Source organism: Pseudophryne corroboree, chromosome 8 (genome assembly GCF_028390025.1).
Source record: "Pseudophryne corroboree isolate aPseCor3 chromosome 8, aPseCor3.hap2, whole genome shotgun sequence".
NCBI lineage: Eukaryota > Metazoa > Chordata > Amphibia > Anura > Myobatrachidae > Pseudophryne > Pseudophryne corroboree.
The window spans coordinates 363,370,937-363,394,897 of NC_086451.1; the positions used below are offsets into that span (position 1 = coordinate 363,370,937).

Genomic DNA, 23,961 nt, shown 5'->3' on the forward strand with positions numbered 1-23,961 from the left:
ATTCCAAGTACTATGCAAGCCAATGCAGGTGCCATGGGGCAGCAACCTGCGCAGTACCAGCACACGCATAGTTACTGCCCTAACATTGGTACCTGCTCTGACCAGTTATAGACAAGATTCTCCTCATTGCTTCATAGCCTCAATAATATTTGCAAGACCAGTCAGGATTACGTATGTCTGTCGTTACGGAGCTCAGAAATTATTGCCTTACCTGTAGGCATGATTATTGCTTAATAGGGTAGGTACTTACCATATACCCAGATCACCGCCACTAATTCCAAAACAGCAGCAAATAGTAGAGCCCATCCCCCACAGAATGAGTCAATGAGATTTACCCAGTATATTCCTGCCTGCAGAGGGGGACAAAGAGAAATGTTTGGATGCTACAGTATATTCACTTTGCTTATCTCAAAATATCTCCCAACCCGACCTCTTCGCTCTTCACAAGACCTGCATCTCTCATCCACACTGATTATACTCGCTCCCACTCACGATTGCAGTACTTTCATCGGGCTGCACCCACTTTGTGGAATGCCCTACCACATACAATAAGACTCTCCTCTAGTCTCCAAACCTTCAAGCGTTCCCTGAAAACTCACCTCTTTAGGCAAGCATATCAAATTCCAGAACCACCCACATGACTTTCTTAAACCTTCCTATCAAATTGCATCCACTTGCCCACCAAGAACCTTTGCAATCTGGCGGACAACTATGCAATAGATAGCACCTTTCCTTGTGTATACATGCCTATTTCCCTATAGATTGTAAGCTTGCGAGCAGGGCCTTCCTACCGCTATGACTGTTATCACCCAGTTTGTTATATCATTGTTATTTCCTATTGTAAAGCGCAACAGAATTTGCTGCGCTGTATAAGAAACTGTTAATAAATAAATAAATAATTAATAAATATTGTAATTAAGAACACAGCATTAGTCTTGTTTAATAAAATGGAGTTAGCTGTTTATATCACAGAGCAAGAACTTACATCATACCTCCCAACATTTTGTTAATGGGATTCGGAACCCTGGCGTGCATGCGACCAGAAAGTGGATGTGGCCTCTGCAGATGGGACGTGGCTTTGCAGGAAATAGCTATAGGTTAAGATGTGTATCCTACAGATTTGTGCTTTTATACTGTGGCTCCATTCTCACCAAATAGCCTCTCTCAGCGCATCAGGTCCCAGGTGACTCAGCTGAGACAAGTGCCCTTTTTGCTCAGAATGTGTGTTGCACAAATAAACTGCTGGAAGTAACAGAGCTGTATTGCTAGAGTACGCAGAACACTGTGATTTGTAACATTTGTACATGTACGGGTGTGGTTCATCAAATCGACAGTGTCTAGGTCGACAATGTTTAGGTTGACCACTATAGGTCGACAGTCACTAGGTCGACATGGATGGAAGGTCGACAGGATTTCTAGGTCGACATGTGCTAGGTCGACAGGTCTAAAGTTCGACATGAGGATTTTTTTTTTTTGGTGTCGTTTTCTTCGTAGAGTGACCGGGATCCCAAATTAGTGCACCGCGTCCCCTCGCATGGCTCGCGCTTCGGGCATGGTGCCTTTGCTCCGCTACCGCTTCGCTCGGCACACTTTACCGTTCCAATCGTAGTCCACGTGGATCGTTAAGTATGAAAAAATTCAAAAAAAGAAAAAAATGTGAAAAACTCATGTCGACCTTTAGATCTGTCGACCTAGCACATGTCGACCTAGAAACCCTGTCAACCTTCCATCCATGTCGACCTAGTGACTGTCGACCTATAGTGGTCGACCTAGACACTGTCGATCTTCAGACCGGATCCCACATGTACTGTGGGTCTGATGCATGTTTGCAAGCATAACAAATTTATCAAGCAACTGGGTAAAACCATGCTGCACTGCAGGTGGGCATGTTCGGGTTAACAATGGGGCTGATGGAGCTGCAGCTCTAGGCCCACTCTCCAGAGTAGGCTCACAGCTTCTGCAGATCTCTACTGCTGTAGATAGGAAACAAATGTTTCCTTCTACTGCAGCCTCCAGTGTCCTAAGCCCCGCCCACTCCAGCATCAACCCCCCCCTCCCTCCTACACCCCAGCACCGAGTCCAGCCCATCCTACTGCTCACCTCTGATGGTGTACATGGTGGAATGCTGTGGCTGGTCCCTCCTCCAGCCATGGGCTGCCCTGCTGCTGCTGCATTCTGATTGGCAGAAACATCCAGATAACCCCTCCCGCCTCCAGGACCAGGCCCGCCCCCCTCCTGCTCCTATACCCCCATCGGCCTTCTGTTCCTCCCACCACAATCCTCAGGCCCGTCCCGACTTGCCCCTGTTCTATCTGAGCTTATCCTCTCTGTGCTGATTCTTTGGAGGCGGGGCTACTGTGCATGCAGCCAGGAACCCGAGGAAAGGGACAGAGAAATCCTCCTTACAGGTAAGTGCCTATGTAGGGTATTTTCTCATCTAATGGAAGGGATGATTAGTGGACTGTAATGCAGTGATGTAGTGTGGAGTGTAAGTGCTGTTATGTAGTGTCTGTGTGTGGGGAGCAGTGTAGTGATGTAGTATAGGCAGGTAGTGTAATTATAGTGTATGGAAAGGTAGCGCAGTAATGTGACGTGGGAAGGTAACGCAGTACAGTGGTGTGGGAAGGTAGCGCAGTAATGTGGTGCGGGAAGGTAAGGCAGAATAGTGGTGTAGGAAGGAAGCGCAGTATGGTGGTGTGGGAAGGTAGTTCAGTAATGTGGTGTGGGAAGGTAGTACAGTACGGTGGTGTGGGAAGGTAGTGCAGTAATGTGGCGTGGGAAGGTAGCACAGTAATGTGGTGTGGGAAGGCAGCGCATTAATGTGGTGTGGGAAGGCAGCGCAGTAATGTGGTGTGGGAAGTGAGCGCAGTAATGTAGTGTGGGAAGGTAGCGCAGTACAGTGGTGTGGGGAGGTAGCGCAGTACAATGGTGTGGGAAGGTAGAGCAGTACGGTGGTGTGGGAAGGTAGCGCAGTAATGTGGTGCAGGAAGGCAGAGCAGTATGGTGGTGTGGGAAGATTGCGCAGTACAGTGGTGTGGGAAAGTAGCGCAGTACGGTGGTGTGGGAAGGTAATGCAGTAACGTGGTGTGGGGAGGTAAATGTAGTGCCGGAATGTAGTCTGGAGAGGTAGTGCAGTGAAATAGTGTGGCGATGTAGTGTGGGGAGGTAGAAAGTGATATACTGCAGGGATGTAGTGCAATGATGTAGTGTGAATAAGTATCATAGTGATATGGGGGACATGTACTAAGCAGTGATAAAAGTGGAGAAGTGAGCTAGTGGAGAAGTGACCCACGGCAACCAATCAGCTGCTCTGTATACTTTTAAAGTATGCAAATTATAAATATTACATCAATGCTGATTGGTTGCCATGGGCATCTTCTCCACTGGCTCACTTCTCCACTTTTATCACTGCTTAGTACATGTCCATATTGTGGGTATATAGCGTGGGGAAGTAGCATAGTAATGTAAACTTGGGGAAGTAGCATAGTGATGTAGTGCAGGGAAGGTAGCTTTGTGATGAGGGTGGGATGTACTAAATAACATCACCGCCCATCGTCAGGATGCTAAGCGCATATGTACTTTCATATGCGCTTAGCATTGCGGAGGACAGCTCTACTGATAAGAGTTGTCCTCCACGATTCCCGGAGTCTCCTTGACTTCCGAGATTCATCCCCCTGTGTCATTCTGTGCATGTGCAGAATGACGGGGCCGGCCGCGGGGCATGCTGGGAGGGATCCGATCGGATCCTTCACACAGTGCTGTGGAGAGAAGCCCATGGGCTTCTATAGGGTATCACCAGCTTTTTCCGCACTGCTGTCCTGCCGGCCGAGAGTTAGTACGTTAGGAAAATGTGGTAAATGGGGGGTTTACCGCATTTTCTGTTTAGTACATCCCGCCCGTAGTGTGGGGAGGTAGTACAGTGATATAGTATGTCACCACACCCCCTCTTCCCATCCGGGAGAACTTCTCTACGGCGCTGATCACACTATCTGCAACAGCACACAAAAGGCCCTTCCTAAATCTCAGCTCTAGGCCCATGTGGACCTTAATCTGGCACTGCAGGTGGGGCAGATATAACATGTGCAGAGAGAGTTTGATTTGAGTGGGGTGTGTTCAAACTGAAATCTAAATTGCAGTGTAAAAATAAAGCTGTCTACCATTTGTGGGCTCTGGACCTTATTCGGCATCAATTGCAGTTTTGCTAAAATAACAAAACTGCAACTGCTGGCGATCGCATGCTGGAGGCCGCCAGGCACAGGCAAGGCCACCCATCATGCTTATGGCAGCCAGCAAAGGGATTGCAATTCAATTGAAATTGCATAGTTGAACCCGCAAAACAAGTGTAGCCCTCTGCCAAGGCAAGCACACAGCTGATATGTTTTGCTTCGCAGTGGCCGCATGTGACATCACGCAGCCCCCCCCCCCAATGGCCTAGACCCGCCCCCCGTCTCTGACATCATGTCCCGAAATGCACATCGCTGCTCCTGACCGCCCAGAGAATGTGTGTACTGGCCCGAAAATTGGGAGAATGTTATCGCATTGCATCTGTCATTCAGCTTCACTTTTGCTAATTTAGCACAACTGCAACTGCTATCACTTGTATGCTGGGGGCCGCTCAGCACAGGGGAAGGCTGCCCAGCATGCTAATGGCCACCAGCAATGTGATCACAAGTCAATTGCGATCGCATTGCTGAATAAAAGAAGCCACCATGCCTGCGCAGCCTGGCCCCCAAAATGGCCCAGACCCGCCCCCTGATTGACAGGCAGAGGCGGTCGCTGGGCAAGGGGGGGCGGAACGGCGGCGTTTGGCCGCCATTTCGTGGGCGTGGTCCGGCCAATGCAGGCGTGGCTGGACCGAACGGGGGTGGGCCGCAGCTGCTGCGTGACGTCACACGCAGCCGCTGTGGGCCGGGGAGCGATGAGTAGCTCCCGGCCAGCACACTAAAGCTGCGCTGGTCGGGAGCTACTCTTGAAGGGCAAAGGCATCGCCGCCGTGCGATGCCTTTGCACTTTTGCGGGGGGGGGGGGGCGGCACTGACATGTGGGGCGAGATAGCCCTGTGCTGGGCATCCCCCTGCATGTCAGTGTGAATGATCGTAGCTGTGCTAAATTTAGCAAAGCTACGATCATCTTGGAATGACCCCCAATATGCAAAAGAAGCAGTATTTACCCTGCACAGAAATATTATAAATGTATTTGCTCTCCTTGCAATGCAACATGGTTTGTTTGCTTTTCTTTGCTTTACTTGCAAACATGAATCAAGCCCTACAGTATGTGCAACTGAGTTTAAATCTGTGCAAATAGGGATCTGAAGCGTTCCTCAAGCCAAGTTCATGCTGTGCTTAATCTGTGACTTTGTACATGTTTAAAACCAATTCATCTACAGTTAAAGTCACAGCCTAATGTCTCTAGTGCACTATGGGCAGTGGCGTAAGTTCGCCCCAGTCGCCCGGAGGCATGATAAAATGTTGATGCCCCCTCCTCCCTCCTATACATGTAGGTATATATATATATAACCAAAGAAGTCAATGGCGGCACTCTGGAGACTGGGTAAAGTGATGAAAAAATGGTGCTGTTTATTTCAACGTTTCGGGGTACTCGCCCCCGTCTTCAGGAAAAGCATACGTATGCTTTTCCTGAAGACGGGGGCGAGTACCCCGAAACGTTGAAATAAACAGCACCATTTTTTCATCACTTTACCCAGTCTCCAGAGTGCCGCCATTGACTTCTTTGGTTATATTAGCAGACTGCACAGCCTGCTTAGGAGGGCACCGGAGCAGGAGCTTCAGCTCATTCAGCTCAAGAAAGGGAGAGTGCCAGACACAGTTCACTGTTTATATATATATATATATATATATACAAACAGAGAACCCAGCACTCACCAAAGTAAACTCACTTATCCTCAACAATTCAATAAATAAATGATTTATTTTGGTGGATTGGCCAATGCACGGAAGCCTGTATACCGATTCAAGGTACCCCACCTTCATACAGGTCCTACACTATCACAGAGTCTTAAAACCTGACTACCACACTGCTGCATCATCTGCCTGCTAGATGTAATGTGTACCTGCCACAGACTATATGGCTTTTAAAGGCACACTAGTCACCTATTGCACTGGCTCAAAGATGATTGCTAAAAAACAGCTGAGACAGGTTCAGGATAATGAAGTCCACACAGGGGTGCATGAGAAAGCTAGTGGCCACGGTTAATAAGAGCTAACCATAGATTAACCCCTTCATATACACACAGAGTAAAAACCACAGCACTCACCGCACCAGAAGCGGGGCACAGCTATGCACTTACCACTCACAGGGTGGGGTGCATGTAACACTGCACTCTCCACCACAGAAGCGGGGTACACAGCTGTACTTACCACTCACAGGGCGGGGTGCATGTAGCCCATGACCACATCGCTTTTAAGACTCTGTGATAGTGTAGGACCTGTATGAAGGTGGGGTACCTTGAATCGGTATACAGGCTTCCGTGCATTGGCCAATCCACCAACTAAACCCCCATCATTTATTTATTGAATTGTTGAGGATAAGTGAGTTTACTTTGGTGAGTGCTGGGTTCTCTGTTTGTATTTATTAGAGCGATGTGGTCATGGGCTACATGCACCCCGCCCTGTGAGTGGTAAGTACAGCTGTGTACCCTGCTTCTGTGGTGGAGAGTGCAGTGTTACATGCACCCCACCCTGTGAGTGGTAAGTGCATAGCTGTGCCCCGCTTCTGGTGCGGTGAGTGCTGTGGTTTTTACTCTGTGTGTATATATATATACATATACGCCATATGTAGATATCTGGTACACAGGGTGAACAGTAGCAGCGTACTCAGGTGCCTTTCACAATAGTATAGATACACACACACACACCTCTTTCGCTTACACACACATGCCTCTTTTCCTTGCACACACACATGCCTTTTCCACTGAAAACACACACACCTCTTTCACTTACACACACACATCTTTTTCACTAACTCACACGCCTCTTTCACTTATGCACACGTCTTTTTCACTTACACACACACACACACACACCTCTTTCACTAACTCACACGCCTCTTTCACTTACACACACACCTCTTTCACTTACACACACACGCCTTTTTCACTTACACACACATGCCTTTTTCACTTACACACAATTACACACACACTTCCCTTTCACTTACACACACACGTCCCTTTCACATACACACAATTACACACACACACACGCCACTTTCACTTACACACACACACACGCGCCACTTTCACACAATTACACACACACATCACTTTCACTTACACACACACAATTACACACATGCCTCTTTCACTTACACACACACAATTACACACACACACCACTTACACACACACGCCACTGTCACTTACATACAATCACACACACACACACACACACACACACACACACACGTCACTTTCACTTACACAAACACATTTACACAAACACACACATGCCACTTACTTACACACAATTACACACACACACACACACACACACACACACACACACTCACACATACACATGCCTCTTTCACTTAAACACACAACTTTCCTTTAAAAAACACAGACACACACCTCACTTAAAAACATTCACACACATACACACAGTGCTGCCAACATTTATTAAAGATACCCCCAGTAATCACCCCCCCCCAAACACACACACACACACACACACATACACCACACACACACACACACACACACACACACACACACACACACACACACACACACACACAATGCAGCAGCTTGAGGCAGGTGGTACCAGTGCCTACCTGTTGCTATCCTCATGACGGAGGAAGAGAGAGCTTCAGCCGACCAGCTCTATTTGAAGTCCTGTGAGCAGCTGTGCGCTAGAGATCCCCCTAGCTGCAGCCAGCTGTCAGCTCTCTCTCTCTGTGGATACGAGGAGGCAGCTACTGCTGCCGTGTCACGACGGTGACACAGCTCCTCTATCCCCTCCAGTCAGATGAGGCGATGGATAGTCGGGTGGGAGGCAATGGAGAAGTGCCCCCTGCAGGTCAGGAGCCCGGCGGCAGCCGACTTCATTGCCTCCCACAGTTCCGCCCCTGACTATGGGTCTAATTCAGACCCCGTTGCTGATGTGTAAATATTGCTATGTAGCGATTGTTGTTCATCTGCGCATGCGCGTATGCACATGTGCAAAGTCTTAACCTGCGTTATCTGCAGAACACAGTTTAAGACCTGGAGGGGGGCGGGAATGGAACGTTGACGCTGCATTTTGTGGGCGTTGATTGTCCAATGAAGGGGCGCTGCCCAGACAAATGCTGTTTGCCTTGGGGGGGAGGGCCTGACATGTGGGGTGGACTAGCCCTGTGCTGGTCGCCCCCCCCGCGTGTCAGAGATTTTTATTGTAGAAGTACGTTTTTTCGCACATCTACAATCAACTCTGAATTCGGATGGATGTAGTCAAGGAAAAATGTGTCAAAAACCCTGTTTCCGAGTTTTTACTGCATTTTCATATATACTTACAGTACTTTGGGTCCTCGGGTTTTCCGATGCAGGGGGTAAAGCCAACTTTTGCTGGTGTTACCTTATAAAGGCCTATGGGCTTCTATTCGCAATCTTTCTGAGAGGGATCCAATCGGATCCCTCCCAGTACTTCCCCCCCCCCCCCCCTCCCTACCCACCTGCCATATGTGTGGGTTTTCATTACGCCTGCAACATGACTAAGATGAAACATTTATAGAAAAATATGGTACGCTACTGATCTCGGAGCGAATCAGTCACAATGGGCATCTCATGGTGTAAAGATTCTCAGTCTATAAGGGCACATCTGCATGGCATAACCCAGGTGCACAGTTTTTGTTTGTGCTTTACTACCATATCAGAATCAGGCCCACTATGCACTAAGTATACTGATAAATCAAATGAATTCTAATAAACTCTACAATTTTACATGGCGTTCTGTGAATACAGTAAATACGTTTTTTTGCACGCATGTCCACCTACTGATGGACTCGACTAGGTAATGAGCCCTCTTTATTGGATCTGCTTCAGGTCATGCCCCACTCCACACTGTAACTCAAATTATACCCTCCTGACATTCTGTATAGTTTTCCCAGTGTTTGCTTATATCCTACAAGGCCTCACATCTTTCCCTTCGTTCTCACTCCTTTCCTCCCCCTATCCTACCACACCTCTCCTGTCCTCCCTTTTTCCCAAACTTCCTGCCAAATCTGTCTACCATCATGCCGCTGTTACTGCACAGTCTCATCCTCCTCAGCTTCCCTTAAGGACCACTGTCCATTGTCTCACCTCCCCCTAATTTATGTTATCCAACCTTCTACATTTGACGTTTTCAATAATATGCCCTATACAGCATGGATGGACAAGTTCTAAGCACAAATTATATGGGCGATGGAGTCCTAAAGTCCTTCACTTTGCTAGAGCAGCCTGCACCCCTAGGTACTGCCCTGGTTACAACTAAAAAAAACAATTTTGATCTTCCATAGACTATAATATATTTAGTCTTTAGATCAACAAGCATGAACGTCTTAAATATCTTTGGAAGAACAATACATGTAAGTCAGACTGTGTTTAGGAGATGCCTCAGGGCTGTTTGGGAAGCTTAGGCTAAAAATTCCCATACAGTAATATTTCTCAAAGTAAATATTCTTTGTATAAATTCATGACTAAACGGATTATGCAACTTAATAATCACTACTTTGTCTTTTAAAATGATTTACTAAGGTAAACAGGTGAAAGTTGGATAGGGCATCCCAAAAGTACATATAACATAACGAATCTGACACAGCAGAGCTCAGGCCTGATTTTCTAGATCACAGGTTCTCAAACACAGTCCTCAGGACCCCACACAGTGCATGTTTTGCAGGTCTCCTCACAGAATCGCAAGTGAAATAAATTGCTCCATCTGTGGACCTTTTAAAATGTGTCAGTGAATAATGAATACACCTGTGCACCTGCTGGGTTACCTGCAAAACATGCACAGTGTGGGGTCCTGAGGACTGAGTTTGAGAACCACTGTTCTAGATCATAGGTTCTCAAACTCGGTCCTCAGGACCCCACACAGTGCATGTTTTGTAGGTAACCCAGCAGGTGCACAGGTGTATTAATTACTCACTGACACATTTTAAAAGGTACACAGGTGGAGCGCTTCTGTGAGGAGACCTGCAAAACATGCACTGTGTGGGGTTCTGAGGACCGAGTTTGAGAACCTGTGTTCTATATCATAGGTCTACAAACTCAGTCCTCATTGCCCCACACAGTGCATGTTTTGCAGGTCTCCTCACAGAATCGCAAGTTAAATAATTAACGCCACCTGTGGACCTTTTAAAATGTGTCTGTGAGTAATTAGTACACCTGTGCACCTGCTGGGTTAGCTGCAAAACATGCACAGTGTGGGGTCCTGAGGACTGAGTTTGAGAACCACTGTTCTAGATCATAGGTTCTCAAACTCGGTCCTCAGGACCCCACACAGTGCATGTTTTGCAGGTAACCCAGCAGGTGCACAGGTGAATTAATTACTCACTGACACATTTTAAAAGGTCCGCAGGTGGAGCTAATTATTTAAGTTGTGATTCTGTGAGGAGACCTGCAAAACATGCACTGTGTGGGGTCCTAAGGACCGAGTTTGAGAACCTCTGTTCTAGATAGTACCCTTAAGTAGGCTTACCATACTATCCTTTTAAACTGGGGCACTCATGAATTACACAGGTTCTATGGCTGATTTAAAACCAGTTAAATGCAGGATTGAATTAAGACAGCCACAGAACCTGTGTAATTCATGAGTATCCCGGTTTAAAGGGATAGTATGGTAAGCCTACCCTCAAGCAAATCTTTAAAAAAGAAACACATCTCTGCTTGTGGCTGGCTACAGGGGCCAATCCTCATTCAGAACATTCTCTATTCTCTAGGGTCGTATTTGAACCCAGACCATATTACTTGAAGACCTTGCTATCCTTCAAGATCAAGACATACACAAAAAGCAGAGAAAATAAAGACGGAAAGGAGAATAAATAATAGAAGCCTAGATCAGGTGGCTAATTACTGTTGCAGCAAAGAGCAGCAACAATAATAATCTGAAATCTGAACCAGTTTCATGTTTCTAAATTAGGTTTTTTTTATGATTTTTTTAAATATATTTATTAGTAATTTATAGATCTTTGTAACAAATTTTAATGTTGCTGCAAATTATCAATACATAAAGCAATATAATGAATAGAAAAACAAACATATATATATTATACCTGAGTAACACATGGGAGTCCAAGTAAGAATAACACAGAACATATGGCGGCTGTAAGGGGAATCCTCATTTTTTTCATAAATTTTGGAAACACATCTTGTATTGTTGTAGTGAGAGTCTCTATCAAATGCAATATAAATATATGTGAGTCACAGTGCATGAAAAGTGAGATGTTATTTACACATAACGTACTGTATTGTAATTCATTTAAGGCTGGGTACACACTCATTAATGAACGAGATAACGTTCATATCGTGCAGTGTGGAGGCTCCAGCGATGAACGATGCGCGGCCCCGCGCTCGTTCATCGCTGGTCCCCCCGTCGGCTGTACATGCAGGCATATATGGGTGATCTATCCATATTTGCCTGCACTTCAATGCAGCCGGGTGACGGGGGGAGTGAAGAAACTTCACTCCCCCCCCGTCACTGCCCCCACCCCCCCGCTGCCGGGTCGCCCGTCGGCCGTACCCGCCGTCGGGCAGCTCGGCGGCGGATCGGCCAGTGTGTAGGGCCTATTGCACACATACCAATCAGCTGCTCAATATGTCTGGCCAGACATTACAAATTTGTACGCCCATGTGTGGTGCCACATTGTGCTGCGGCCAGCACAATGGGTCGGTCAGTGCGCTGCCCGTACACAGGCAGATGTATCAATATGCAAGATATATCAGCATATATCGTGCGTGAATGGGTCCTGCTCTGTGACATAGGGTGCAGAGTTGCAGCAGACTGTCAGTGATTAACAGTCTGCTGCTGTCTGGGGGGCAGAGAGAGGGCGGAGAAGGCCTCCGTTTGTGAAAACAGAGGTGTGCAACCACTGTTTAGGGGGAGGGAAGAGGCCAGGGATCTCCACCATAGGATGGCTATCTCCTGGCCTCGGCAAGGAAGCAGCAGTGATAGCACCTCCAACCACATCTGTATAAGGCCCAGTATGCACTCAGCACGATGTGTGTACCCAGCGACTTTGGCAGCGACGGGACCCAGCAGGGAGCTGGCATAGGCAAAGGAAATGCACACTTGCAGATGCCGGCAGTGATGGAAGTGGCCATGCTGCATTCGGCAGCATGGCACTCTCTAGCAGTTTTCCATTGGCCCCCCATGTATGGCCGACGGAGGATGTTGCTGACAACCTGTATCAGCAACATAGCGGGTACACACTAGACGATGTGCCCGATATGTCGGTCCAATCTGCCCGATTGGACGACACACTGTATCGTCTAGTGTGTACCCAGATTAAGACTAGGGGTGTGCACCGCGCAACTTTTCGGGTTTTGTGTTTGTTTTTGGATTTGGATCTCCTTCGTGCTTTGGATCTGGATTGGTTTTGCCAATACCACCCTTGCAGGTTTTGGTTTTGGTTCTGTATTTTTTTTAAAAAAATCATCAAAACAGCTAAAATCACAGAATTTGGGGGTGTTTTTGTTCCTACAGTATTATTAACCTCAATAACATTCATTTCCACTCATTTCCAGTTTATTCTGAACACCTCACAGCTTTACAATATTGTTTTTAGACCAAAGGGTTGCACTGAGGTGGCTGTATGACTAAACTAGGACAGTAGTGGGCAGCACAAACACGTGGCACATCTAAGAGTAACACTGCAGTGGCAGATAGGATGGCAGTTTTGTAAACTATGCCCCAAAATGCTCCAAAGAGCATATAATGCAAAGAAAAGAGGTGAAAGATGGAATAGTCCTTGGACCCTCCCACCGTCCCTTATGTTGTATAAACAGGACAGGCACACTTTAACAAACCAATCATTTCAGCGACAGGGTCTACCACATGACTGTGGCTGAAATGATTGGTTTGTTTGGGCCCCCACAAAAAAGAAGCAATTGATCTCTCTCTGCACAAACTGGCTCTACAGAGGCATGATGTCATCATCCTCCGATTCCTCATTCCCATCAGTGTGTACATCCTCGTCTTCACAGACTATTAATTCGTCCTCGCAGGAATCCACCATCACAGGTCCCTCTCTACTTTGTGGAGGTAATTGCTGGTAAAGGTCTTCCTCGTGGAATTTGTAATTCATTTTGATGAACATCATCTTTTCCACATTTTGGGGAAGTAACCTCCTAAGTCCTGGCTGCGCTAAAAACTTTTTCTGAGTACGCACTGGAGGGTGTCATCTTAAGTAAAACAAAGCCAGTTTGTGCAAGGTCCTCCAAATTGCCTTTTTTCCAGCTAGTATTGAAACGGACTGTATGATATGCTTATTTGGATGCTATCACTGTAATAATCGTCAACCATTCTTTCAATGGTGACAGCATCATATGCAGTGACAGTAGATATGTCAGTAATTGTAAGCAGCTCCTTTAGTCCGGACCAGATGTTAAAACTTGTTCCTGACTGGTCTACATCACTGCCAGCGAGTCTCTTAGGAAAATTGAGTTTCTGAAGGAGGAGATGTTGCTGTGTCACGTTTTGCTTGAGCTGACAATTTCCTCACCAGCAGGTCTTTGCACCTCTGCAGATTTGTGTCTGCCGTAAACAAAGATACATCGTAGGTTTTAAACCCAGGATCAAGTACGGTGGTCAAAATGTAGTGCTCTGATTTCAACAGACCGACAACCTTTGAATCCTGGCAAAGCAAATGAAGGGCTTCATCCACAAGTCCAACATACTTAGCGGAATCGCTCTGTTTCAGCTCCTCCTTCACTTTCTGCAGCTGCTTTTGCAAAAGCCTGATGAGTGGAATGACCTGACTGTCTGGCAGTGTCTGAACTAACTTCACGTGTGGCAAGTTCGAAGGGTTTGAGTACCTTGCGCATCACAGAAATCATTCTTCACTGCGCTTTAGTCAGGTGCATTCCCGCTCCCTTCCCTATGTCAAAGTTGGATGTGTAGGCTTTTGCTGCTCCTCCATCCTCTGAAGCATATAGAGAGTAGAATTCCACCTTGTTACTACCTCTTGCTTAAGGTGATGGCAGGGCAGGTTCAACAGTGTTTTCTGGTGCTCCAGTCTTTGACAAGCAGTTGCTGAATGTCATAAATGGACACATATTTTTCGGGCCACCGACAGCATCACCTGCACACCCTTGTCATTTTTGTTTAATTCTGCACCACCAAATTAATTATGTGAGCAAAACATGGGGCATGTTGGAATTCGCCCAGATGTAAAGCTCTCACAATATTGGTAGCGTTCCCAGCAAGAGTCCAAGTGGGGTAAGCCATTGTGCAGTGATGTCCCTTAGTTTCTCCTAAGAGGTTTTCAGTGGTGTGCCTCTTACTGAAACCAGTGATACACAGTGTTGCCTGCCTAGGAATGAGTTGGTGTTTGTGAGATGCTGCTGGTGCTGCTGCGGAAGGCTATACATCTACCCAGGGGCTGTCACAGTCATGTGGTCCTTAATTTGCCCTGTTCCACTTGTCCACATGTCCGTGGTTAAGTGGACAGTGGGTACAATGGCATTTCTGCAGGCACTGACACTTTTTGTAATGTCCATGTACAGGCTGGGAATTGCTTGTCTAGTGAAGTGGAATCTAGACAGGATTTGGTTTCCTGGGACATAGTACATCCATCATGTGTCTAAATCCCACTGCACTAATGGCAGATACTGGATGCACATCTAACACCAACATAGTTGTTGTGACCTCAGTAATCCGCTTTGCAACTGGGTGACTGCTGTCATACTTCATTTTCCTCGCAAAGGACTGTTGAACAGTCAGTTGCTTTCTTACAGTAGTACAAGTGGCCTTCCTGCTCCCCTTCTGGGATGAAGATGTACTCCCAGCAGTAACAACAACAGCAGCAGCATCAGTAGGCATAGCACTCAAGGAATCCTGGAGAAGAGAGTAGTCAGTCTTGCCTATGACATGGCCTACAGGCAGGGCCGGACTGGCCATCTGGCACTTCTGGCAAATGCCAGAAGGGCCGATGGCCACTTGGGCCGGTCCAGCGGTCACTGAGACACGCTGCCGCTCAGTCCGGCGGCTAATGTCTCAGCTGTCAGGAGAGGAGAGCAGAGCGCCCGCCAGCGTGGCTGTGTCTGGTGCTGCGGCGGCTTCGTTCAAACCAGCCGCCGGTTCGTGAGCCAATCAGAGCTCGCGGACCGGCAGCCAATCAGAAGCCGCCGGTCCGCGAGCTCTGATTGGCTCACGAACCGGCGGCTGGTTTGAACGAAGCCGCCGCAGCACCAGACACAGCCGCGCTGGCGGGCGCTTTGCTCTCCTGATTCACCCCCGTCCCTCACAGCCCGGAGGAGCAGCAGCAGCAGCAGCAGTAGCAGTGCAGCAGCGGTAAGTAGCTGCAGCACTGGCTGCTGTGGGGACAATTGTATACCTGGCACTGTGTGGGCAATTGTTTACCTGGCACTGTGGGGGCATTTGTATACCTGGCACTGTGGGGGCATTTGTATACCTGGCACTGTGGGGGCATTTGTATACCTGGCACTGTGGGGGCAATTGTTTACCTGGCACTGTGGGGGCAATTGTATACCTGGCACTGTGGGGGCATTTGTATACCTGGCACTGTGGGGGCAATTGTATACCTGGCACTGTGGGGGCAATTGTTTACCTGGCACTGTGGGGGCATTTGTATACCTGGCATTGTGGGGGCAATTGTATACCTGGCACTGTGGGGGCATTTGTATACCTGGCACTGTGGGGGCAATTGTGGATCTGGCACTGCACTATTGGGGGCATATAATGTAAATTTCGGCTCATACTGGGTGCTATAATGTAAATTTCGGCTCATACTGGGTGCTATAATGTGAATTTTGACTCATACTGTGTGGTATAATGTGAAAGAGGCACCAGTACTAGATAGTATAAGGGGTCCTACAATTGTGGTGCATAATGCGTATAAGGGGTGTATGGTGTGATAAACTACACTGAAGGACACGCCCCCTTTTGAGTGGCCATGCCCCCTTTTCTGGAGCGCGCGCGCCCTCGGCGCGCGCTTATTTACAAACTTCACATTTACATACCCCCACTTAAAAATTTCCACTTCAACCACAGGTTGTGTGTATTTTAATAGAAAATGATGTACGCTTGTATGTTGTTAGAATATTAATTATATTTGTAAGAGCATAGACTAATAAGTGGGAGGAGTCAGGAATAGTAAGGGGAGGAGTCACAAAGGTGGGCCTGTGTGCTTCAAAAATGCCAGGGCCTATTTTTTGTCCCAGTCCGGCCCTGCCTACAGGACTACCTCCGATCCTGATTGAGGAGAAAATTGACGATGAGGATGTTGGTGTGGATTGCCTGTGCTTGGATACAATAGAAGAAAGGGAGCTAGGTGTTACTGGACTGGTCACACTCCTAGCCAAAGTTTCTGAACTTGACAATGACTTTTGATGAATGCGCTGCAAGTGACGTATAAGGGAGGATGTTCCTAGTTGGTTGACGTCTTTACCCCGGATTTATGGAGAAATAATTCAACACCGAAGAGGTTTTTTTTAGGGTATTTTGCCCAGGAATGACATTGTTTTTTCATCCCATGGTCAACAACTGTCTCCGCTGGTGCCTTATTCAAACAAACCACATCACCATCAGAATCCTCATCGTCAACTTGTTTCTCAGAGCCAGCTACACTAACATCCTCCTCATTCTGGTGTATTTCTACAGTGGCATCCTCAATTTCAATGTCAGCATGTGGACTGGCGCTGCTTCCCTCAGCACTTGCAGAGGGCATCACTGAGTCACGCACCAATAGAAATATATTTTTTGCTTTGGATTACACACAGATATATAGCAGTAATGTACGGCACTACTGGTAGTCATCACTAAGTGATGCATCAATAGAAATATATTTTTTGCTTTCGATCACACACAGATATATAGCAGTAGTGTACGGCAGTACTGGTAGTCATCACTGAGTGACGCACCAATAGAAATATATTTTTTGCTTTGTATCACACACAGATATATAGCAGTAGTATACAGCAGTACTGGTATTTGTCACTGAGTTACGCACCAATAGAAATATATTTTTTACTCTGGATCACACACAGATATATAGCAGTAGTGTACCGCAGTACTAGTAGTCGTCACTGAGTGACGCATCAATAGAAATATAATTTTTGCTTTGGATCACACACACAGGATATATAGCAGTAGTGTATGGCAGTACTGGTAGCTGTCACTGAGTGATGCACCAATAGAAATATTTTTTTTTTGCTTTGGATCACACACAGATATATAGCAGTAGTGTCTGGCATTACTGGTAGTTGTCACAGAGTGACGCATCAATAGAAATATATTTTTTGCTTTGGATCACACACAGATATATAGCAGTAGTGCACAGTAGTACTGGTAGTTGTCACTGAGTGACGCACCAATAGAAATATATTTTTTGCTTTGTATCACACACAGATATATAACAGTAGTGTATTGCAGTACTAGTAGTCTACACTGAGTGATGCACCAATAGAAATATATTTTTTGCTTTGGATCACACACAAATATATATCAGTAGTGTATGTCAGCTGTAGTATTAGTAGTCAGAGTGATGCACCAATAAAAATTTATTTTTTGCTTTGGATGACACACAGATATATAGCAGTAGTGTATGGCAGTACTGGTAGTTGTCACTGAATGACGCACCAATAAAAAAAAAATTTTCTTACTTCTTAAAGCTTGTAACTCAATATCGTGAGACAATGGATTTTCCAAACACACTTTGGAAGCCCATATTTTTGTAATACCAAAAGAAGGTAGACCCTTCACAATGCTCGAGCTACAGACCTATTTCTTTATTAAATTGCGATTTAAAACTTTATGCCAAAATTATTGCAAACCGATTGTGCCCCTTTCTCCCGGAGGTGATACATGGGGACCAGGTGGGTTTCGTTCCGGGCATGGAGGCAAAGGACAATACGTCCAAGATTGTAGACCTCATTCACTCTGCCCGCTCCAGATCAACTCCTGCAGTTCTCCAGTCCACTGACGCGGAGAAAGCATTTGACAGGGTTGACTAGCCTTTTTGGAAAGTCTCCTTAGCCATCTGGGTCTGGGCCCCATTTGTCTTCATCGTATATTACAGATGGAGCCACTTTAATGGGAGCATCTCTGTGCACTCCCGTAGCGGGGCTAGGTGCCGTCCCACCTAGTACCACCGGGAGTGCACGTCTGCAATGGATCTAGTGCGGCTCGATCTGTAGCTCTATACAGATTGCGGGGGGAAAAAAGGAAATATATTTTTTGCTCTGAATCACACACAAATATATAGCAGTAGTGTATAGTAGTACTGGTAGTCATCACTGAGTGGGGTATAGACGGGATCCACAGGAGACATGAGCACACTATAAGACTTTGAATGGGTGTGAACTGGCTCCTCCCTCTATGCCCCCCTCCAGACCCCAGTTAGATTCTATGCCCAGTGAGACTGAATGCACACTGAGGAGCTCTCCAGAGTTTCTCTGAAAAATACTTTATTAGTTTGTTATTTTCAGGGAGACCTGCTGGCTACAGGCTCCCTGCATCGTGGGAGTGAGGGGAGAGAAGACCTACTTCTTAAGAGTTCAGAGGCTCTGCTTCTTAGGCTACTGAACACCATTAGCTCCAGAGGGTTCGATCACTACGGTACGCCTAGCTGCTTGTTCCCGGAGCCGCGCCGTCACCCCCCTCACAAAGCCAGAAGATAGAAGCCGGGTAAGTATGAGAAGATCAGAAGACTTCAGTGATGGCAGAAAAGGTACCGCCCAGCGGCCACGCTGCGCGCCATGCTCCCACACATAACACAGCACTGCAGGGTGCAGGGCGCAGGGGGGTCGCCCTGGGCAGCATGAACACCTCAAATCAGACTGGCATGAGTTATAACAGTGCCCCGGGCACTAGTTAAGGGACCCTCGCCAGTATAAACATATTTTTAAGCGGGACTGAAGTGCGCCATGTAGTGGGCGGGGCTTAGCCCACACAACTCTGACGAGCGCCATTTTCTTTCCTCAGAAGCTGCAGAGACGCTGGCCCTTTCCTCCACACTGCTGTAGAAGTAACAGGGTGCAAAACGGGGGGGGGGGCCACAAATAATTTGGTGCTGATTTGTATATATATATACATATATATAAAGCGCTAACAGGTATGGGCAGTCATTTTACTGGCCTCAGTACCGGGATAGTCGAGGGGTGTGAGCTGGCACCTATAGCCCCAGTGTGGTTGTGGGTGTCGGTACGTGTGTGTCGACATGTCTGAGGCTGAATGCTCTTCCCAGGAGAGGCTGGAGTGGGGACAGAAAATACTGTGAGAGTGACCATGTCGGCACCGCCGACGGAGGATTGGGTGAATATGTTGAGTGTTTTAAACGCAAATGTGACTAAGTTGACTAAGAGATTTGATAAATCTGAGTCTAAGAACCAGACATGGAGGAAATCCATGGAAGATGCTTTGTCACAGGCCCAGACCCCTTCGGGGGTCACAGAAACATGCATTTACCCAGATAGCAGATACAGATACCGACACGGACTCTGATTCCAGTGTCGACTATAGTGATGCCAGATTACATCCAAAACTGGCTAAGAGTATTCAGTCAGAGCCGGCCATAGGCATAGGCAAACTAGGCAATTGCCTAGGGCATTTGATATGCCTTGGGGCATCAGCAGCTTCTGCTGATTAAAATGATATGCGACATGCCTATATTCTGTGTGTAGCATTTCATATGCAGATACAGCCACAGTCTCACACAGTATATAGGCATGCTGCATATCATTTTAATCAGCAGAAGCTGCTTGTGCATCCTAGCCACATAGCAAGGCAAATAAAATTCATTTTCAGAAAAAAAGATGCCTGACGTTAGCATTGAGACAAGATTTATGAGGACACATCTGTATCCAAGCATTGGCAGAGGTCACAGTGTTAGTGGCAGTGTGAGAGCTCTGTGCATGTGAGTGGGTTGGTTGTGCAGTAGTGTTCGGAATATGTGTTAAGGAGCATTATGTGTGTCATGTAAAAATGCATTAATAATGTGCAACATATGTGTAAAGGGGCACTATGTATGTCATTATGTGTATAAGGGCATTAACAATGTGTGGCATATGTGTAACAGGGTACTACTGTATGTGTGTCATTATGTGTATAAGGGCACTAATAATGTGCAGCAAATGTGTAGGGGTCACTATGTGTGTCATTATGTGTATAAGGGCATTAATAATGTGTGGCATATGTGTAAGGGACATTATGTGTAAAAGGGCATTAATAAAGGTTGTCATAATGTGTAAGGCGCATTATGTTTATAAGGACATTAATAATGTGTCTCATTTGTGTAAGGGGCATTACTGTGTGCAATTGTGTATAAATCATTACTAATGTGTGGCATTATGTGTATAAGGTACTCTACTATGTGGCATTGCATATAGAAAGGGCACTACTGTGTCGTCTAGTGTGAATAAAGAGCAATAGGGTGTGGTGTAATGTGAATAAGGATCAATTCAGTGTGATGTAATGTGAATAAGAGGCTCTACAGTGAGGAGTAATGTTTATAAGGAAAAGTGATACTGCTGAGGGATGTAATATGAATTATGGACACTATCGCATGATCAAATGTGAATAAAGTTGCAGTAGTGTGTGGCGTAATTGGAATTGGGGTTACTATTGTGTGGCCATGCCCCTTGCCAGCAAAAACACACCCCTTTTTGGGATGTGCGCCAAATGTGCGAACTGTTCCTATTGAAAATATAGGGGGTACAAACACCAAAACAAGGACTGCTATGGGTGAGGGGTGATGGTGATGGGAAAGAGGTGCAAGGTCAGATGCGAACCAGCGGTTGTGCTAGGGGGCACCAGACAAAATCTTGCCTAGGGCATCATATTGGCTAGGGCCGGCTTTGTATTCAGTACATGATTGTGGCAATAAAAGACGTGTTACATATCTCTGAGGACCCTGCTGTTCCTGATACTAGGGCCTGTATGTTTAAAGGAAAGAAACCTGAGGTAACGTTTCCTTCCTCTCATGAACTGAACGCACTTTTTGAAAAGGCTTGGGTAAATCCTGACAAAAAGATACATGTTCCTAAAAGAATTCCAGTGGCATATCCGTTCCCCTCTGGGGACAGGGACAGCTGGGAGTCAATCCCCACGGTAGACAAAGCTTTATCGCGTCTATCCAAAAAGGTGGCGCTTCCATCCCCTGACACGGCAGCCCTAAAGGATCCTACGGATCATAAGCAGGAAAATACCCTAAAATCCATTTATGTCACTACAGGGTCGCTACTCAGGCCTGCCGTTGCTTCGGCATGGGTGAGTAGCGCTATTGAAAAGTGGGCAGATAACTTGTCATCTGAGGTAGATACCCTAGACAGGGATAGTGTGCTTTTGACTTTGGGTCACATCAGGGACGCTGCAGCATATTTAAAAGAAGCTGTAAGGGATATTGGCCTTTTGGGATCAAGGGCCAATGCCATGGCAGTCTCAGCAAGGAGAGCATTGTGGATTCATCAATGGAATGCTGATGCTGACTCTAAGAAGGCGATGGAGTCTCTACCGGTTAACGGTAAAGTCTTGTTTGGTGACGGCCTTACTGACATGGTGTCTATGGCCACCACGGGTAAGTCTTCATTTTTACCTTATGTTCCTGCACAGCAGAAGAAATCGCCTCACTATCAGATGCAGTCCTTTCAGCCCAATAAATTCAAAAAAGGACGTGGGTCCTCCTTCCTTGCTGCGAGGGGGAGAGGAAGGGGAAAAAGGTCACAGGCTGTGGCAAGTTGCCAGGAGCAGAAGTCCTCTCCGGCTTCTACCAAATCCACCGCATGACGCTGGGGCTCCTCTGCGGGAGTCCGCACCAGTGGGGGCACGTCTCAAACTCTTCAGTCAGGTCTGGGTGCACTCAGACCTGGATTCTTGGATAGTAGACATAGTAACCCAGGGGTACAAGTTAGAGTTTCAAGACGTGTCCCCTCACCGATTTTTCAAATCGGCCTTGCCAGCTTCTCTTCCAGAAAGGGAGATAGTAAGCGCTGCGATACTAAATTTGTGTCAAAATCAAGTGATTGTCACGGTACCCCCGTCTCAACAGGGGGAAGGTTTTTATCCGAGCCTGTTCGTGGTCCCGAAGCCGGATGGCTCAGTCAGACCGATTCTAAACCTAAAATCCCTCAATTTCTTTCTGAAAAAAATCAAGTTCAAGATGGAGTCTCTACGAGCAGTGATCTCCAGTCTGGACGAGGGGGATTTTATTGTGTCGGTCGACATAAAAGATGCCTACTTACATGTCCCCATATATCCTCCACATCAGGCTTACCTGAGATTTGCTGTGCAGGATTGTCATTACCAATTTCAGACGTTGCCGTTTGGTCTGTCCACGGCTCCGAGGATTTTCACCAAAGTAATGGCGGAAATGATGGTTCTCCTGCGCAAGCAGGGAATGACAATTATCCCGTACTTGGATGATCTCCTCATAAAGGCGAGGTCCAAGGAGCAATTGTTGAAGAATGTTGGCCTTTCACTGACGATTCTGCAACAACACGGTTGGCTCCTAAATTTGCCAAAATCACAGTTGGATCCGACGACACGGCTGTCGTTCCTGGGTATGATTCTGGATACAGAATAGCAGAGAGTTTTTCTTCCAGTGGAAAAAGCTCTGGAAATACAGAACATGGTAAAACAGATTCTGAAACCGGCAAAGGTGTCAGTTCTTCACTGCACTCGGTTGCTGGGGAAGATGGTGGCGGCCTACGAGGCCATTCCGAATGGCAGGTTCCATGCCAAGGTGTTCCAATGGAACCTGCAGGTCCAGTGGTCCGGGTCTCACCTGTACATGCACCGGAAAATAATTCTATCTCCCAGGACCAGAATTTCCCTTCTGTGGTGGCTGCACAGTTCTCACCTTTTGGAGGGACGCAGGTTCGGGATTCAGGATTGGATCCTGGTGACCACAGATGCAAGCCTCCGAGGTTGGGGAGCAGTCACACAGGGAAGAAACTTTTAGGGAAAATGATCAAGCCAGGAAGCTTGTCTACACATAAACATTCTGGAATTAAGAGCCATCTACAACGGCATACTGCAAGCAGAACATCTTCTTCGAGGTCTGCCGGTCTTGATTCAGTCAGACGTGACAGCAGTGGCGTACATAAACCGCCAAGGCGGAACAAAGAGCAGAGCGGCGATGGCCAAGGCAACGAAGATTCTTTGCTGGGCGGAAAGACATGCCAGCGCTCTGTCAGCGGTCTTCATTCCAGAAGTGGACAACTGGTAAGCAGACTTCCTCAGCAGACACGATCTCCATCCAGGAGAGTGGGGTCTTCATCAAGAGGTCTTTGCAGAAGTGACAAGTCGTTGGGGAGTTCCTCAAGTGGACATGATGGCGTCCCGCCTCAACAAGAAACTTCAGAGAGATTGTTCCAGGTCAAGGGACCCTCAAGCGATAGCGGTGGACACCCTAGTGACAACATGAGTGTTTCAGTCAGTCTATGTGTTCCCTCCACTTCCACTCATTCCAAAGGTGATAAAAATTATAAGAACAAGGGTTCAGGCGATCCTCATTGTTTCGGATTGGCCAAAAAGGGCCTGGTATCCAGATCTTCAGGAGTTGTTTATAGAAGATCCCTGGCCTCTTCCTCTTCGGGAGGACCTGTTACAACAGGGGCCATGCGTGTATCAGGACTTACCGCGGCTGCGTTTGATGGCGTGGCGGTTGAATGCCAAATCCTAGTCTGAAAGGGTGTTCCCAGTGAAGTCATTCCTACACTTCTTCAGGCTAGAAAAGAAGTAACAGCAAAGCATTACCACTGTATTTGGAGAAAATATGTGTCTTGGTGTGAATCCAAGAAGGCTCCTATGG

The 23,961-nt window shown here is 46.9% G+C and overlaps 1 protein-coding gene across 1 annotated transcript in view; it reads right to left on the reverse strand.

Annotated features, from left to right (window-relative positions):
* Positions 1 to 23,961, reverse strand: part of LOC134947805 (sodium- and chloride-dependent neutral and basic amino acid transporter B(0+)-like) — a 119,858-nt gene that overhangs the window by 12,452 nt on the left and 83,445 nt on the right. The window contains exons 10-11 of the mRNA XM_063935683.1: positions 11,248 to 11,366; positions 251 to 350 (exon numbers count right to left, since the gene is read on the reverse strand). Coding sequence (XP_063791753.1) covers positions 251 to 350; positions 11,248 to 11,366 — 219 coding nt within the window. The remainder of the gene's footprint in view (positions 1 to 250; positions 351 to 11,247; positions 11,367 to 23,961) is intronic.